General features: G+C 40.9%; 1 protein-coding gene across 1 annotated transcript in view; it reads left to right on the top strand.

Annotated features, from left to right (window-relative positions):
* zgc:136872 (uncharacterized protein LOC678524 homolog) overlaps positions 1-14,564 on the top strand; it is a 38,380-nt gene extending 23,816 nt beyond the window's left edge. The window contains exons 11-22 of the mRNA XM_056477540.1: positions 3,224-3,387; positions 3,469-3,480; positions 3,558-3,766; positions 3,841-3,874; positions 7,753-7,809; positions 8,541-8,598; positions 8,699-8,763; positions 8,880-8,948; positions 9,957-10,035; positions 10,530-10,646; positions 13,994-14,049; positions 14,150-14,564. Of these exons, the coding sequence (XP_056333515.1) occupies positions 3,224-3,387; positions 3,469-3,480; positions 3,558-3,766; positions 3,841-3,874; positions 7,753-7,809; positions 8,541-8,598; positions 8,699-8,763; positions 8,880-8,948; positions 9,957-10,035; positions 10,530-10,646; positions 13,994-14,049; positions 14,150-14,176 (947 nt within the window). The 3' untranslated portion in view covers positions 14,177-14,564. The remainder of the gene's footprint in view (positions 1-3,223; positions 3,388-3,468; positions 3,481-3,557; positions 3,767-3,840; positions 3,875-7,752; positions 7,810-8,540; positions 8,599-8,698; positions 8,764-8,879; positions 8,949-9,956; positions 10,036-10,529; positions 10,647-13,993; positions 14,050-14,149) is intronic.
* Positions 14,565-15,236: the final 672 nt, after the last annotated feature.

The raw sequence follows: 15,236 nt of genomic DNA, 5'->3' as shown, positions 1-15,236 counted from the left end.
GCCCAATCCCAATTCTATCCTTCCCCATCCCCTTGGCCCTTAAAACCAAGGGGTTAAGGCGAAGGGCTTCAAAATGTACCCCTAAGCGATGGGATATATCTATCTCTTGCTTCATATGAGATTAGATGATGGCGACTGCTGTAGTTATTCCAGTTGCTTTATTTTTTGGTATTAATCTTCAGGAAATCACTGAAGGCATATAATATGTCATCATAATGATCTAATGTGGCAATAAGATGGTAACTGTACTGCGCATTTACATCGTGGCCATATTCATCAATGTAAACACACCAAAACAACATTAACATTATAGCAGACACTGGAAAAAGCTCATTCCCAGCCACTAGACTTTTCTGACAGGGGATTTGAGAGTCTTTGAGTGTCAGAATGTTGTGGGACTGCTGTACAGAAGTTAATAATGACAAAAAAATACTAATTTGTGCATCTCCTTACTTCCGGGTTTAACTATCCTGCCATTGTGGCTGGTGTATTCTGGGAAATTTTCTTACGTCTTGCTTGCGAATGTGGTCCTGAAAAATCTCTGTTCAAAGGGCTAGCCCTTAGCCCTACGCCTTCAAGCTAAAGAGAATTTGGACACCCCTACCCCTTCACGGGAACGCGCAAAACGAGGGGTAGAATTGGGATCGGGCCTTAATATTACCAACCTATTTTTACAGCATTTTTGGGTGGGTTGCCAGGTATGCATTCTGGGATCAATGTCCATTAAGAAACTATTCATTTTTCATTTTGTATTGATGAGAATGAAACATTTTGGCAGCTGTAGCACATTATGAAAACATCCCAAAATAAGGCAGCTCACAACTTACCTTTTTTAAAGATCAAAATTGTGTGTGAAAACTGCATCCCTGGCAACACTGTTAGTACTACAAAGGCTTTTATTATGATTCTGACTTCTCCTATCTAAGAATTTGTGTAAAATTTGTGACTTTTCATCTTGGCATCCTCAGTTATAAACCGAAAAATGACATGTGAGAAATTGTCACTGGTCTGACTTTTGAATTTTGACTTCATATCTCGGGTTTTGTTCACGAGTGAGGGAAGGATGGAGCGTGAGATTGACAGGCTGATCGGTGCAGCGGCAGCAGTAATGCGGCCAATGTAGCGGTCTGTTGTGGTAAAGAAGGAGCTGAGCCGAAAGGCAAAGCTTTCGATTTAGGGGTCAATCCACGTTCCTACTCTCACCTATGGTCATGAGCTTTGGGTTATGGCTGAAAGGACAAGATCTCGGATACAAGCGGCTGAAATTAGTGTACTTTGCAGGGTGGCAGGGCGCACGCTTATAGATAGGGTGAGGAGCTCTGATGCCCGGGAAGAGTTCGGAGTAGAGCCACTGCTCCTCCACATCGAGAGAAGTCAGCTGAGGGGGCTCAGGCATCTGTTTTAGATGCCTCCTGGATGCCGACCTATGGAGGTGTTCCAGCCATGGCCCACCGGGAGGAGGCCTCGGGGAAGACCCAAGACACTCTGGAGGGACTATGTCTCTCGGCTGGCCTGGGAACGCCTCTGGCTCCCCCCTGAGGTTCTGGAGGAAGTGTCTGGGGAGGGGGAAGTCTGGAGTTCTCTCCTAAGACTGCTGCCCCCGCGACCCGGCTCCGGATAAGCGGATGAAAATGATGATGATGATGACTTCATATCTTGGAATTACAAGTTATAAACACGTTTTAAACAAATTTTGTGAATGACATGAGAAATGAAGACAGAAATTGCTCATTTTAAGATATACACTCAGAGTTCTGGCTTTTTCTTTCTGACAACAAAGTACAATCATGTTATTTTGAAAAGTCACACTTTCCTTTTTTATCCTGTTGAATACCAAGGTAATTTCTATGCATTTTTATGCTTTGTGTTTTAATAAATACCCCCCCCCCCCTTCCTTCGACCTAGTCCCTGATTTATCAGGGGTCGCCACAATGGAATGAACCACCAACTATTCTGGCATCTGTTTTACACATTTGATGCCCTAAAAACATTAGGCTACTGGTTCGAATTCTGGCAGGGTCAGTTGGCATTTCTGTGTGGAGTTTGCATGTTCTCCCCATGTTGGCATGGGTTTCCTCCAGGTGCTCCGGTTTCCCTCACAGTTTAAACACATGCGCTATAGGGGAATTGAATAAGCTAAATTGGCCGTAGTGTGTGAGCTTGTGTGTGAATGAGTGTGTTTCCCAGTACTGGGTTGCAGCTGGAAGGGCATCCGCTGTGTAAAACATATGCTGGATAAGTTGATGGTTCATAGACCAGCCCGATAAAAGCCCTGGATCGCACTGGCCTGACAGTGGAAATGCGGCGATTGTAACCCCTTGTCCGAACAACACGCTACGTGATGAGATTTGTAGTGATAAGCAATGTGGCTGTTTGCACCAGACAAAACATGACAGGGCATCCGCTGTGTAAAACATATGCTGGAATAGTTGGCGGTTCATTCCGCTGTGGCGACCCCTCATTAATAAATAGACTAAGCTGAAGGAAAAATGATTGAATAAATATTATTATTATTACTGTTTGGTATTTTGTAAGCAATCACCTAAGCACTGAAATGCATTTATTTTTACTCCCATTTCACATCTTTACTGACTCTACCACACTAAACAGATACACAGTACAGTGCACAGCATGATTTGCCAAGTAAGATGCTTGAACATCCTAACATTGTTGATCCTGGAATATCATTATTGTTAGAAAATATAATCCATACCCATTCCCTACCGCTAAACCCAACCATAACTGTAATTATTCCCACAATCAGAGGTGAGTAATAGCTGGAAAACAGTAATTTAGATGTGTATAAACCTAACCGTAAGCCTAAACTTAACATAAACGGTAAACGTATCCCTTAATTCTGACTGGCTGATTGGAATGTTGTTCCAGGATCAACATTGATGTTAATCCAGGAACATGTCCTGCCTGGTCAAATCAGGTTAGTGCAGTAGAGTATAGTGTGAGTAGGCTAACTGGAGTTGTAAGTCACTGACTGACATTCCAAAGGCTTTATGAAGTGCTTTTGGCACATCACACTTCAGCAGGATATTTCTTAACTGGTTACATGATTAATTGCAGCTTAGTCTTACAGAATCTTTGCATCTTAATGCTTACTTAAGACTTGAAACAGTTCTATTTCCTAAGTGAAGTTGCGATGACAACTAAACAAGCTGTGTTAGGTCACTTCTTTTAAAAGCACTGCCAATCTGTTTTTGTGCATTCATAGACAGTTTTTCGAAGAATCCTCAATATCGTGTGACTCTAAAAGAGACTGTTGAAGATCCTAGAGATAAATCCTCTGCAAATCTCCTGGTGTCTCTCATTCAGAAATCTCACAAGAGAAACAGACACTTGGCAACCAATTTCCACATCGGCTTTAACATTTATGAGGTGGGTAAAAGTGCATTGTGACACCTTGATGGGGTTTGGATTTTGCAATACTTTTAAAACAGTTGTCTGTTTGTTTTGCAGGTGCCAGCTCATGTACGTATTGAACACATTCCGGATTTTTCAGTATGTTTTGCAAGGGCACGATAATCAATATGTTCCTTATTCACCAGTTAAAGGACCAAAAGGAAAAATTCCCTGCCTCGTTCTTCAGAAACGCTCGTGTCGTTGGAAAAAATGAATCGTTTCTCAATGCTCGGGAGGTGATGGAGTTTTTCAGATTTAAAGCAGGCGACTATCTCATCGTTCCCTCAACTTTCCAGCCAAATGAAGCCTCGTCTTTCCTTCTGACGGTCTATTCAAAGACAGAAACCATCATTGAGTAAGAGTTTGCAGAGCTTTAGTGATGTTTTTAGTAGGATTGTTGAACTTCAAACCTTTTGTTTTTGTGTTTAGAGACACTTCTGGATACGGCATCACAAGAACTAAGGTACATCACCACTTGGGCCATTGTTTTGTCATTGTTATACGTTATGAAAGTATATACTGTACATGGGCGATTCTAGAATTGTGAATAGTTTGCAGACATGGGTAGTAACAAATCACATTACTTCGTTACATTTACTTGAGTAAAATTGTTGGGTAACTTTTTGAGTACATTTAAAGATTGTACTTTGACTCTTAGTCAAGTAAAAAAACTTTACTCTTCGCTACATTTACTTTGTTACACATCTCTCGCTTTTAGGAAGTGTTACGTAGCGGCTGCACCTCGCTACGCACATAAGGTTAAGGATGACCGCTATTAAAAGAGGTGACCCGGAGTCCCCGTTCCTGTTCCCCAAGCACTCACACACAGGCCAAGTTGCGAAAAAGGGATAACAAATTTATTAAACAAAAATTCCAGTATAGGAACCAGGGAACAAAAAGGCCAAAACAATAAACAAAACAAGGTACGCTACCTATTATTAAATTTCTTACCTAAAACCGAAAATAAAGTTCCGTAAATGAAAAACAATTCTGACCTCCATAACTATCCATTAAACAGGAGAAAACTGGACAAAAGAAAAAGGGGCCTTCCCTTAGATCTTTCAGCAGTAAGTAAACATTTAGCCACAGCTAACACAGAATACCGTCCTAGTACCGTATTTAACAGAGTATCTCACCAGGTGACTTTGGAAAAAGGTTTCAGACAGAAAGATATCACTGCCACACAGAGAACTTAGAGCGATCTGCTCACACACACAACAGCGAGGGGAAACAGGAAGAGAACTCGATGAAGAGCGCAAACATGCAGAGTCACTGATTCGATCCAAGACCAACGACGAGATGATCCCAAGGTTTCCATATCCTGGACCAGGCCGAATCCTGAGCAGCTACTGCGATGGTCATGGAAGAGTGGAGAACATGAGACTGTTTCCTATGACGCTCCAGAGACAGACGAGTCTTCGCTGAGGCCAGCTTCCAGCCTCCGCCACTGAGACTACAGCTCTGCACAAGACGTTTGGCCAGCGGAGAAATTAAAATGGTCGTGCCCAACTGAGCCTGGTTTCTCTCAAGGTTTTTTTTCTTCACTTCCGCCTTTAGTGAAGTTTTTTTTCCCTCTCCGCTGTCGCCACTGGCTTGCATGGTTCAGGATCTGTAGAGCTGCGCATCGTTGGATTTGCTCTTCAATATTTGGACTCTCAGTAGTGATTATTAAACCACACTGAACTGAGCTAAACTGAACTGAACTTAAACACTACAAACTTAACTACACTGTTCCTATTTACTGTGACCTTTTATGTGAAGCTGCTTTGACACAATCTACATTGTATAAGCGCTATACAAATAAAGGTGAATTGAATTGAATTGAATTGAAACAGCACGCTTTTATAACTGGCGCCGCCCCTCTCACAGCTGCACCTGATCTCCGCTCATGTGGAGAGAGAGAGAAAAAGAGACAGATAGAGGATACAACACACACAGGAACAATACACACTAGCATTGTCAAAATAATGTTACTCAATATGTAACAGGAAGCATCTCCTGCTTTCGTTTATGCCGAGTTTAGACTGCATGATTTTACCCCTGATTTTGACACACTGACAGGTTGTAAAAGATCACAGACAATTGCCTGAAATCACAGGAAAAAGGGTGCTCTTTCACGTGAGGAACAGTCAGTGTGGGTGCAAGCTTAACTGCCACTCTAGGCAAACGATGACCGTGCCCTCCTCATAGTGTCATAAAAGTGAAGAGCAGTGGTGGGTGGTTGGGTGTCATGGACGAAAGTGAAGAGTGCATGGCAGGGGAGGGGTTGTGTCGCTGATGAAAGTAAATATGGGTAAGTGGGGGAAGGGGGTCAGGCAGTTGTCGCGGACCAAAGAAAAGAGATGCAAGGGGGGGTTGTGTCGCAGACGAAAGTGAATAGGGATTGGTGGGGGAGGGGGGTTGGGCGGTTGTCGTGGACAAAAGTGAAGAGTGGGAGGTGGGAGAGTTGTGTCGTGGATAAAAGTGAATAGCCATTGGTGGGGGAAGGGGGTCGGCCGGTTGTCGTGGACGAAAGTGAAGAGTGGGAGGTGGGAGAGTTGTGTCGTGGATAAAAGTGAATAGCCATTGGTGGGGGAAGGGGGTCGGCCGGTTGTCGTGGACGAAAGTGAAGAGTGGAAGGTGGGAGGGTTGTGTCGTGGACGAAAGTGAAAGGGGGTTGGTGGGGGAAGGAGGTCGGGCGGTTGTTGTGGACGAAAGTGAAGAGCGGGAGGTGGGGGAGGGTAGTGTCATGGACAAAATTGAATAGGGGTTGGTGGGGGAAGGGGGTCGGGCGGTTGTTCTGGACGAAAGTAAAGAGCGGGAGGTTGTAGGGTTGTGTCATAGACGAAAGTGAAAAGGGGTTGGTGGGGGAAGGGGGTTGGGCAGTTGTCGTGGACAAAAGTGAAGAGCGGGAGGTGGGAGGGTTGTGTCATGGACGAAAGTGAATAGCCGTTGGTGGGGGAAGGGGGTCGGCTGGTTGTCGTGGATGAAAGTTAATAGTGGTAGGGGGGTTTGTGTCATGGACAAAAGTGAATAGGGGTTGGTGGAGGAAGGGGGTCAGGCGGTTGTCCTGGACGAAAGTGAAGAGTGGGAGGTGGGAGGATTATGTCATGGACGAAAGTGAATAGGGTTTGGTAGGGGAAGGGGGTCGGGCAGCCGTTGTGGATGAAACTGAAGAGCGGGAGGTGGGAGGATAGTGTCGTGGATGAAAGTGAATAGGGGCTTGGTGGGGGAAGGGGGTCTGGTGGTTGTCGTGGACGAATGTGAAGAGCGGGAGGGGGGGTGTGTCGTGGACAAAAGTGAATAGGGGTTGGTGGGGCAAGTGGGTTGGGCGGTTTTCGTGGATGAAAGTGAAGAACGGGAGGGGGGGTTGTGTCACGGACGAAAGTGAATAGGAGTTGGTGGGGAAAGGGGGTCGGGCGGTTTTCATGAACGAAAGTGAAGAGCGGGAGGTTGTAGGGTTGTGTCATAGACGAAAGTGAATAGGGGTTGATGGGGGAAGGGGGTCGGGCGGTTGTTGTGGGCGAAAGTGAAGAGCGGGAGGTGGGAGAGTTGTGTCATGGACGAAAGTGAATAGCCGTTGGTGGGGGAAGGGGGTCGGCTGGTTGTCGTGGATGAAAGTTAATAGTGGTAGGGGGGTTTTGTCATGGACAAAAGTGAATAGGGGTTGGTGGGGGAAGGGGGTCAGGCGGTTGTCCTGGACGAAAATGAAGAGTGGGAGGTGGGAGGATTATGTCATGGACGAAAGTGAATAGGGTTTGGTAGGGGAAGGGGGTCGGGCGGCCGTTGTGGATGAAACTGAAGAGCGGGAGGTGGGAGAGTAGTGTCGTGGATGAAAGTGAATAGGGGCTTGGTGGGGGAAGGGGGTCTGGTGGTTGTCGTGGACGAATGTGAAGAGCGGGAGGGGGGGTGTGTCGTGGACAAAAGTGAATAGGGGTTGGTGGGGCAAGTGGGTTGGGCGGTTTTCGTGGATGAAAGTGAAGAACGGGAGGGGGGGTTGTGTCACGGACGAAAGTGAATAGGGGTTGGTGGGGGAAGGGGGTCGGGCGGTTGTCATGAACGAAAGTGAAGAGCGGGAGAAGGGGGTTGTGTCACATACCATACAAAATTGAAGAGCGGGTGGGGGCGATGGGGAGGTGTCATGGACGAAAGTGAAGAGTGGGTGGGCGCCCCTAGTTGAGGACTGCTACGCCAGATAGTCATGCAGTGTGAAAACATCTTTGTTGGAATGATGGCTAAAGATGTGCGAGTTTATCGGATCAGATCACCTGCGGTCTGAAGTTCAGTCTATGTTTTCACTCGGAGATGTCAAAAGGAATAGTTTCATAATGCATTTCTTCAAATTGTCTTCATATTTTTCAGATGATTCCCAGAGATAATGATGAATCCTTCCAGCTGTTTCTGCAATATGCGGATAAGGTACAAGTGATTTTCCAACATTATATTCTGAAATATACTGAATGTAACAGGTCAAACTTCAATTAAATTCAAGTTGAATTCATCCTAAAGTTGAGTGTATTGAGTGTATGCTTTACTAAAAACATAGGTCTTTAATCTTGTTTTGAACTGAGAAAGTGTGTCTGAGCCTCTGGAATTATCAGGAAGGCTATTCCAGAATTTAGGAGCCATATATGAGAAGGCTCGACCTCCTTTAGTGGACTTTGCTTTTCTGGGTACTACCAGAAGTCTTGAGTTCTGAGATCTTAAACAAATAAGAGGTCAAACAAACTAGAAGGTGTTTATTATTTAAATTTCTGAATATTATGTAAATCAAATTCTAATAGTCTGATTATGTTAGTATGGTGAGGATTAAACAGAGCATTACAGTAGTCCAGCTTAGAAGTCATAAAAGCATGGACTAGCTTTTCTCCATCTGAGATGGATAGCATACTTCGTAACTTAGCGATATTTCTCAGATGAAAGAAAGCAGTTTTTGTGACATAGGAGATATGATTTTTAAAAGTTAAATTGCTGTCTAATATGACACCCAGATCTTTTATAGTAGAACTAACGCTAACTTTGTATCCTTCTAATTGTAGGTCGAGTTGTGAGATCTGCTGTGAACTAGAAGTCAAACACACGAGAACATGTTTATTATTAACATTTCTTAATATTATGTAACTAAAATCCTAATTGTCTGATCATATTAGTACAATGAAGTGGACGCTGAAAGGCTTCAGAAACTCCTGAATGAGAATCTTCATGCAGGTAATGTTCAAGCTCAAGTTCAAGCTCAGTATAAGGTGTCAATATAAGCTCACGCTGCTGTTTTTGATTCTCTGTGTATGTTTATTGTCTGATCTTTCAGGACGTTCACAGAAAACAACAGGATTCAGTGTGGATTTGTGTAAGAGTCTGGTGGCTCTGATGGATGTATCCTCTACTGTGGCGGATTTGAGTGGCAAAAGGGTTTTACTTCTGCATTTTGTTTGAATTTTGTAACTATTAGAAGAGCGTGTTTCAGGTTTCTCTTTAACAGCTCAGTTCAGCTCAGTGTCACAGGGAGACTCAGTGAATTTGAATGCCTTCGTTTGTGGAAACGAGCTGTTTTTCTAAAGGTAAATGAAACACACTGACTGATATACATTCAGCTTCAATTATCATGTTCATATTAAGTATCATTTTCATCTTTTTTCTGTGTTTACGCTACTAAGTTAAGCTGAATACTAGAATCTTGAAGAATATCTAGTCAAATATTATTTACTGTCATCATGGCAAAGATAAAATAAATCAGTTATTAGAGATGAGTTATTAAAACTATTATGATTAGAAATGTGTTAAAGAAATCTTCTCTCCGTTAAACAGAAATTGGGAGAAAAATATACAAGGGGGCTACTAATTCTGACTTCTGTTTGTTGTCTAAAAAAGAGCAAAAGGTAAAACTATCTGTAGTGCATGTTTCATGTTTAACATGTTCAATTAAAACACTTTTGAGGAAAAGTAAGTATTTAAAGAAAAACATCAGTGTGCGCACCATTTTTTTTAAAGATTTATTTTTGGCCTTTTTGCCTTTATTAGATAGGACAGTATTGAGACAGGAAGCGAAGTTGGAGAGAGAGAGAGAGAGAGAGAGAGGGGGGGGGGGGTAGGGAAATGTCCTCAAGCTGGGATTCGAGCTCAGGACGCCCTGACCATGTGTTGCACCATATGTTGGCACGCCAACTCCTTTAGTAAAATCTTAAAGGCAGGTGCACGATCAAGCCAAACACAATTAAAAAATCAGCGCATTGCCATTCTAGCTCTCAAAAGACAGGTTTAATTGACTATTACATTTGTCTAATTCCAATTAAATGTCTTTTGAGAGCTAAAGTGCCTTTTTTTTTTTACTTTTTCTAAAAATAAATATTCAATTAAATATTGTGCAATCAGAATCAGAAAGAGCTTTATTGCCAGGTATGTTCACACATACGAGGAATTTGTTTTGGTGACAGAGCTTCTACAGTGCAACAGGATAACAGAGACAGGACAAAAAACAGATCATAAATATATTTAAAAAAAATACAAGTACAAGTAAGTTGCAATTAAGTCAAATGGGTTGCAATTACATCTGTGGCCTTGTTATTTAGGATATTTTCTACGACATGGATGTGTCACACACTGGAAGTCTGTCTGTGAATGAACTCCGAAATGCTCTTAAAGTTGCAGGTAACTTACTTTCACTAAGTGAAGTTTACTTATAAACTAATTTCAAGAGGATCACATGCTTATGATTATCAGCCGACCCCGCATTATTCAATTTATGATCCACCAATCAGAGGATTCCTAAGCCGCTATAAACCGGTTCCCGTCAAAAACATGCAACTTAAGTTAATTGACTAATCCAAATTGGCACCATAGACATGCTCCTAGTAAGTAGTTATCTCTTAAGAGCAATCACTATCTGTTCATTAGCTACTACAGCAGGGGAGTCCTCGAGATCTACCTGAGCTCAAACTCCCCTCTCACCTTGCAAATGGGAGGGAGCCCCGGGCTCTGGGATCTTATGAGCTCAGGGCCCTTTCGTGGCACAGCATGCTAAACAAGCTTTATAATCAATCATCAGCTAAGTGTGAACTCTTGAAATTCCTACATATGTTTTACAATACCATCGAATGTACTTAATTTTAGAGCGGATGTGCTCATACTTTTGTGTTTTTCAGGGTTTGTATTGAGTGACGGTATGCTGAATCTCATGGCTCTCCGATACGCTGACTCTAATGGGGAAATTTCTCTGGAAAACTTTATTGTGCTTGTGCTGCGCATGGACTGCATGGCCAGTGAGTCTCTAACTTTATCCTGTTGTTTTGTGCTGGTTATTCAGTACACTTCTTGAATATTGCGTGCAAAAAATCCTAATGACACTACTAGATGCACAGTATTAAATATAAGATATAACTTTCCATGCATTTTTATAAAGCAAAACTTTATAAAACTCGGGCAGGATGGTGGTTCAGTGGTTAGCACTGCCGCCTCACAGCAAGAAGGTTACTGGTTTGAGTCCCGGCTGGGTCAGTTGGTATTTCTGTGTGGAGTTTGCATGTTCTCCCCGTGTTGGCGTGGGTTTTCTCCGGTTGCTCCGGTTTCTCCCACAGTCCAAACACATGCGCTATAGGGGAATTGGATGAGCTAAATTGGCCGTAATATGTGTGTGTGTGTGTGTGTGTGTGTGTGTGTGTGTGTGTGTGTGCGTGCGTGCGTGCGTGCGTGCGTGTGTGTGTGTGTATGCGTGTGTGTGTGTGAATGAGTGTGTATGGGTGTTTCCCAGTTCTGGGTTGCAGCTGGAAAGGCATCCACATGTGTAAAACATATGCTGGAGTAGTTGGCGGTTCATTCCGCTGTGGCAACCCCTGATAAATAAGGGACTAAGCCGAAGGAAAATGAATAAATGAATGTATAAAACTCACATACACTCAAATAGTTATTTCTGCTGTGTGTTCAAACTACTAATTTAAGTTTTAACAACACTATTCTGGATATTGTTTTGGGAAATCTATTTTTTTATGTTCAATCCACTTAAATGTGTTATGTTACTTAATCAATTTGTGTTGGGACAACATGAATGAAATGTTTGGAACTCTGCATTTTACTACAGTGTAATGCAATATACTATATATTTACCACATTTACTTACAGATGTATGGCACACATTACTTTTTACATTGTATATACACTCTCAGAAAAAAGGTACACGGTGGTAAAAATAATGCTCCTTAAGGAACAGTTTTGTACCTTTGTAAAAGTTTACTTTATATAGTACAGAAAAGACCTCTTATGAGACTGTTCTGTACCTTTTATGGTGCACCTGAAATGAAGGGACACAATTGTTCTCATAAAAAAGGTAAATAAGTGTTGGACTCCTCCTTTATTACAATATCTATGAAAATAAATATGACTGGAAAGGCAAAGTGATTTATGAATAATTTCCATATTAAAATATAAATCATCATTTAAAAACATGTTTAAACAATCTCATAAACATTAATTAAGTTCTATAATACCAAACAACGGGTAAAACAAAACTATAGCTAATGTGAACTAAACATTTAAGGCATTTTTAATCAACATTTGTTAAGTATTTTCTGATAAATATTAGTTTCATTATTGATATCTGCACCTTTTGGCGTTTGCTTTCCACTACACGCGTGAGCTGGCAAAAGTCCTACATATGCAAAGTGTTCATGCAGACATTTTACTATTGTGAAACTAATCAAACATTGAGCATATCTCATTACAATACTGTTGCATAATTCTATTTCTATTTTAAAATGAAGTAAATTAAATGAACTTTAAAGTGATTACAAAGGTATTGCGGGAAAATTGGAGAAATAAAACAATGTTTTATATTGGGATTATGTATTTCTGTACCGTTTGTGTGAAAAGTGTGAAATGTTTAGCAAAAATAAATATTTAGATTTATGTTAAAGTGTTTTTTTATTCTTTATTGTAAAGGGAAAAGGTGCATTTATATAAAAAGAAACCTTTTTTAAAAAGTTTAATAAATGTATTTGATGTTTTATATTTACTAAAAAATAAATTGGCGCATTTTGGATATTCAGTAGCAAAATGTCTTTAATGGTACAAATCTGTTTCTTTGTCTTAAGGTACAATTGTGTCCCATAAAAAGGTACTGCCGCAGTGACAAGGGTTTGTACCTTCTTTGGTAAAACATTGTACCATTTTGGAATGAACCGCCAACTTATCCAGCACATGTTTTATGCAGCGGATGCCCTTCCGGCCGATACCCATCTCTGGGAAACATCCAAACACACTCACTCACACTCTTACACTACGGACAATTAAGCCTACCCAATTCACCTGTACTGCATGTCTTTTGACTGTGGGGGAAACCGGAGCACCCAGAGGAAACCCACACGCGAACTCAGGGAGAACATGCAAACTCCACACAGAAATGCCAACTGACCAAGCTGAGGCTCGAACCAGCGACTTTCTTGCTGTGAGGCGACAGTACTATGAGTAACGGAGGTATGGCTAATACCCACATAGAGGGCATTACAATAATCTACTGTAGCTGAGTCAAGATAAAAATATGTATTACCCTTTCAAAATCGTTAAAAGAAAAAAAAGACTTTATTGCCTCAACTGGAAAAAGCTAGCTTTAACTACCGAATGAATCTGTTCATCCAGTTTGAAGTCACTCACGATCCATAATAACACCCAGGTTTTTTTACATTAGCTTTCACAAAAGGATTTAACACACCAAGATCCAAACAATCCTGAGTTCCCCCGGACCCAAATACCACCACTTCTGTCTTTTCTTCATTGCACATTAAAATATTTAGTGCCAGCTGTCTTTAAGACAGTCCAACAATGGTGTTATGGACCCAGCATCTTTCCGTTTTAAGGGCAAATAAAGCTGTGCATCATCTGCATAAAGATGAAATGAAATCCCATACTTTCTACAAATAGACTCTAACCGAAGCAGATATAAGGAGAACAGAATAGGTCCAAGAATGGAACCTTGAGGTACTCCACATGAGAGAGGTCCTGACGAGGACATAAACTCCCCTAAGCGAACAGAGAAGCTTCTGTCAAATAAATATGACAGAAACCATTCCAAGGCAGTACCCTTAATACCAACACAGTGCTCTAAATGAGAAATTAATATCTTATGGTCTACTGTATCAAAAACAGCTGTAAGATCTAAGAGCAAAAGAACAGTGCGATGTCCTGTATCAGTGGCTAGCAACAGGTCATTACAAACGTTTACAAGTGCTGTTTCAGTGCTATGGCCAGATTTAAAACCAGACTGGAACACTTCTTGAAACCCATGTAGGTCTAAATATGATTGCAGTTGTGTACAACCTTCTCTAAAACTTTAGAAAGGAATGGGAGTTTTGATATGGGTCTACAATTGGCAAGAACTGAACTGTTCAAATTTGCCTTTTTGATCAGTGGTTCAACTACTGCATGTTTAAAACTGTGTGGTACTACACCAGTAGTGAGACTGCTATTTATAATTGTGTGTTATATTTATAATTGTGTGTATAATTATGTGTGTACTTTTCATTTTATGGTTCATTATACTGTTTTAGTCCCATATCTTCTTAATCACTGTCATAAATGGCATAATCACTCTTATTATTATTATTATTAATATCACCAGAAACATTCAAGAGACTCTCTGCTGGGGGGCCAAACATGACACTGGGAGAAAATGAAGTAATTCTTTTATACATATAATTTAATAATAAATAATAATTTAATCAGCATTAAACATCATTATCTATAACAGCTGATTAACCAATGCTTTGTTTTGTAGTGGATGCATCTCACACTGTACTCATGAGACAAAAAACACAAGACTGAACAAATGGATCCTGACCGACTTCACTGATCGCACGCAGCAATAAAATACACAAATATAAGAGCGAAATGCAAACTAACCTTTATACTTGATATGTTTTGCATACTGAAGGTTTGGTTTGTATAATTTATCTGATTGTGCATGTAGGCATTGTTTGTTTTGTGCATTTAATTAAATACAGAATTAATTTTGAGTTTTTTTTTACCATTTTCAATCATTAAAATGTTCATTTATATTGTGTCATGCAGCTTTAATGGCTTCTTTAACAAGGTGAACAAAGCTTACAATGTTTACCATACAAACACAATTGCGGAAGACTACATCTTTATATGAATAAACCAAAGATTATGCCTAACAATTGACTTTTGTTGAGTTTTTGACATGTTATACCCTATGAATATGGTAAAATGCAGTCTAAAGACAACAACAGCAAAAAATAGCTCAAATTAATTAATGAACAATGTATGTTATACTATAGGAAAGGCATGGATCTGGTATATAAATTACACAATATAAGTTTGTCCCATAGAGATTTGCTGACTGGCTGAGCATCAAACATCTGGTGAATTAACGAATCAATACTTACAAACGTATTTATATTAATTAAGAAACATGACCATTAGTTATAATTATTTAGACAAATAATTAGAAAGGAACACCAGTGAGATGTAAGTAATATTCATTAGCTGTAATTTTGCTCTAGTATTTGTTAATTGATACCACGTATTTTAACTGTTGACTGTTAATTGACTGATGATGACTCTGTAAAGAATCTGTAATTGTACATTTGTTTTGGGACTTGTAAAAGTGTTTTGCGTCTTGTTAATTTTTTCTAAAATGTCAATTTGTTTCTTCCTTGTGTAACACTGCTGGTCCTACGCCACCCAACCTGCTCCGAGCTGGTATCGAACCGGCGACCTCCCGCATGGGAGTTGGTTGCTCTACCAAGGAGGCTAAAGACCATAGCATCTAGCTTTTGTCGCTAGAGCCCCTTTAGAGGTAAGATGAGTGAGGTTTACCTGCACAGCACTTACTAGCAGGC

This window comes from Danio aesculapii, chromosome 17 (genome assembly GCF_903798145.1).
Source record: "Danio aesculapii chromosome 17, fDanAes4.1, whole genome shotgun sequence".
Lineage (NCBI taxonomy): Eukaryota > Metazoa > Chordata > Actinopteri > Cypriniformes > Danionidae > Danio > Danio aesculapii.
Note: the sequence above shows the minus strand (reverse complement) of the source record. Positions and strands in the feature narration are given on the sequence as shown.